The sequence below is a fragment of the Gossypium raimondii genome, chromosome 10 (genome assembly GCF_025698545.1).
Source record: "Gossypium raimondii isolate GPD5lz chromosome 10, ASM2569854v1, whole genome shotgun sequence".
In the NCBI taxonomy this organism is placed as follows: Eukaryota; Viridiplantae; Streptophyta; class Magnoliopsida; order Malvales; family Malvaceae; genus Gossypium; species Gossypium raimondii.
Genome location: NC_068574.1, coordinates 55,361,792 through 55,365,207, shown reverse-complemented (window position 1 = coordinate 55,365,207; position 3,416 = coordinate 55,361,792). Strand labels below are relative to the sequence as shown.

The following is a 3,416-nucleotide window of genomic DNA, read 5'->3' as shown; positions in this document are numbered from 1 at the left end:
ACTAGATTTCCTTTGGTAGTGACCATCTATAAATCTTTCTTTCATCTTTTAGTTTCAGAGCCATTTAACAAGTTACTCTGAAGATTTTGATATCCAAATTCAATGCCATGCAGAGCAACACCCTCTCTCAGCTTCATAAGGTAATTATTAACATCTCTTCTCAGCCCTTTGTGTTTGAGGTCTAGGTTATCCCTGTCTTTGTTTTTTGAAGCTGTGAGAGGTATACTGTCCTTGGGATTTGCTTGGAAGCCCTTGCTTTGGGGTTTAATTCTCTGTGTTTTTGTATGATGGAGCCTATGTTACCTTTTCACTTCCTTGTTTTTAGCAGGGTGTCACATCACAGTCCTGCCCATTCCATTCCTCGGTATCTATCACTAAAATATACATAAAAATATAACTATCACCATTTATTTATTATATGTCTCCTAAAGCAGCGTCTGAATTGGCCGGCGGTTCAATGAACCGTCTTCCTTTTCTTGCCTTTCCGCTCTTCGGGCGGTGAGATTGGAATGAATCCATTTACCGGCTCTCTTCCTTCTCCTGCTGCCAGGGCCTTTGTTTCTTTTGGGTGCTATGCAGAGGCTCCCGAATGGTTGTTGAGCGGCGGGGCCAATCTGCGGGTTTGGAGAGTTAGGGTTTCCGATGACGGACTACCCGAGCCTTTTGGAGGGTCTTGATTTGCGTGCTTAGTCCTTTTTGTTTGAGGTCTGAGTTATCCCTGTCTTTGTGTTTTGAGGCTGTGAGAGGTATACTGTTCCATTGACATTTGCTTGGTTTAATCAGCGCATTAGGTGGATGAATCTAATGGCTGAAGCCCTTGTTTTGGGGTTTAATTTTCTGTGCTTTTGTATGATGGAGCCTCTGTTACCTTTTCACTTGCTGTTTTAGGGCCTTCCTTGCTTGCTTTGGTATGGCCTTGCCTGAACAGAAAAAAAGAATCGATTATCACTCTGTTTCAGATTTAGGAACCTTTTTCTTTTTCAATCATTTGTTTTCTCATAAACATGTTGAGAGATCTGCTGTTGATGACGAGGCTCTGCTTAAAGAAGTCTGACATCACCCTCTTCATCACTTGCGCCTTCCCAGATTTCGTCCGACTTTGGTGTTTACATACTTTATTTCTCGATTTTTGCAGTCCGGACTTGCTTTGCCCAAGAAATTGAAGAAGGGTTCCAAGTTAACCAAAGCAATACTGGCTTTTACCTTGCCCTGCTTGCTGCTGCTAATTCAACCAGTACAAGGGGCTTCCAAAACCCCAACTTTACAGTATGGCACATTTGGGAGGAGGAATAATGCTCCTTCGACACACCCTCCACCTGTTAATGACCCGACAAGGGGTTGCAATGCCGCAAATGGTTGTCGCCAGTTTACTCTGAGTCTTGAAAACCGCAGGTGGGTGAAATGAAAATCCATGTTAATGTTCATTCATTTTCCCTTCAATACTGTTCCCCTGATGTTGAAAGTGTTGATACAGAGGAACTCTAGTTGAAGCTGTTGGCAATGTTACAGTGGCGGAGGGAACTTTGAACCACAGAGAGCCAGGTACCGAGGCCATAGCTGCTGGGATTGCCACTTGGTTCTTGAACAAGACTGAGTCCAATAGCAATACATATGGCCGATTAAGCATTTCACAGGACCCAATTTCCAGTGCTGCAGTGTCATCACAAATGTTGCAGCTACAGGTATCTGAAAGGGAGTCTCATCCTCTGATTGTTTCCTTTAATATCAACTTTCAATAGTTAATGTTCATTCAACAAATTCGTTAGCAAGAAAAAGAGATTGAGGAGTTGTTTAATATTGCTCATTGCATAACTCATTAGGTGAGGTTTAGTTGTATTTTGGAAGTGCTATTGCCTAAACCCGGCAAATAAACTCTCTAAAGAAAGTGAGTCCTCCATTAATTTCTGTTTCCATCTACTCATATATTACTTCTCAACATTTCCTATGGCTACTACATCTGTTATATCAAATATGGGTTCTCTTTTTTGCTTTGCTACAAATGATTTGTTTACTTATCTGAGTTCGCTTGCAGGCTGTTTCTCGAGGGATTGCTCGTACGGGACTGCAAGTGTGAGAATTCTTATAATATTTCAAATGAAGTTTGTAAACAAGTGATTGCTTAAAGTCTTTAAGCTCCCTTATTTTGTTTTGCAGTTATACATCAATGTCAACTGAAGATAACTCCAAGATACCTCCGGCAGATGGAAACATTGAAATAAAAGTTAATTCAACATCGAACATGGTGGACTTGAGGTTCTTCACTAGCCTTGAAATCAGTCTTGGGGAAGCTGATATTATACGCGTCTTGGAATCTGCTAAAACTATATTACAGTCCTCTCGACACTGAAGCTTAGTTTAGCATTGTTGTTCCTGTCAGGAAAAAATGCGTTGCGAGAGAAACCAGTGAAAAACAATTGCACTTTCTTGAATTTGCGATGTCAATCTACTGTATTTGAAGTCGCAACACTGCATTATTGAAGTCGTGACGCCAAGCATCTGCCGTTGATGTCGCAATGTGAGCCTTCCATGGTCGCGATGCCAACTCGATAAACTTTGAAAACTTTGCATTGTGGTTCTCAAATAGTCTTGAGTTAACGAAAGAGTTTTCGTATCGGATAAACTCCAGATTAGAATATATAATGGATTATAAAGATGAAATGATCTTATCAGTTGGTACAAATTGTGGAATTGATTGAAATTTGTGACCATAGCTACACTGGTAACGAATATGGCATCTCATGACTCAGACTCGAGATTGTATTGAGTTTAAAGTGTTACATTTTTCTTATGTAGTTGTGTTGTTTCCATATGTATGAGCTTAAACGTTTTTTCATTTGAGAGGTTATTATTACTGTTATTATTTTATAATAGACAAATTTTCGAATGATTTTTTTTCTTTAAATTGAATCCTTAAAATGATGCTAATGTTGTATAGTTTTCAGTCATTTAATTTTTTATACAAATTGAAGTGTTACTTATATTTTCAATTTATTATAAATAATATGAAATGTTTAAATAATAATCATTTATATTTTATCAAATTGTTTAATTATATTTTATAGTGAATTTTAAGTAATATATTATATAAGTGTTTTTTCTTTCATTGCATCCAAAGTCATTAAATTATTAGTAAGTTTATGTTTTAATTACTTAATTTCAAAAAGTTACAAAATGGTCAAAGTTTTTAATTAAATCACTAAGTTATTAAAATTATTGTTGTATGACATTCTCCATTTGCACTTCTTGTAGTTCAGTTTTTTCCATGGAACAGCTTTAAACTTCTCGAACTTGCGGATCGAAATCCAAATAGCTTAGAGTTCGATAGCTAGACTTTAAAAAAAACTTAACAACTCAGTGATTTACATAAAAACTTTTAAATAGTTCAATAACCTAAAGGATAACTTTTGAATAATTTA

General features: G+C 37.2%; 1 protein-coding gene across 1 annotated transcript; it reads left to right on the top strand.

The window, feature by feature from the left end:
* Positions 1–2,884, top strand: LOC105777547 (uncharacterized). Its single transcript, XM_012600891.2, has 5 exons — positions 1–140; positions 1,136–1,392; positions 1,475–1,682; positions 2,033–2,070; positions 2,155–2,884. The coding sequence occupies exons 1-5, from the start codon at positions 108–110 to the stop codon at positions 2,345–2,347; spliced, it is 729 nt and encodes a 242-aa protein (XP_012456345.1). The 5' UTR covers positions 1–107; the 3' UTR covers positions 2,348–2,884.
* Positions 2,885–3,416: the final 532 nt, after the last annotated feature.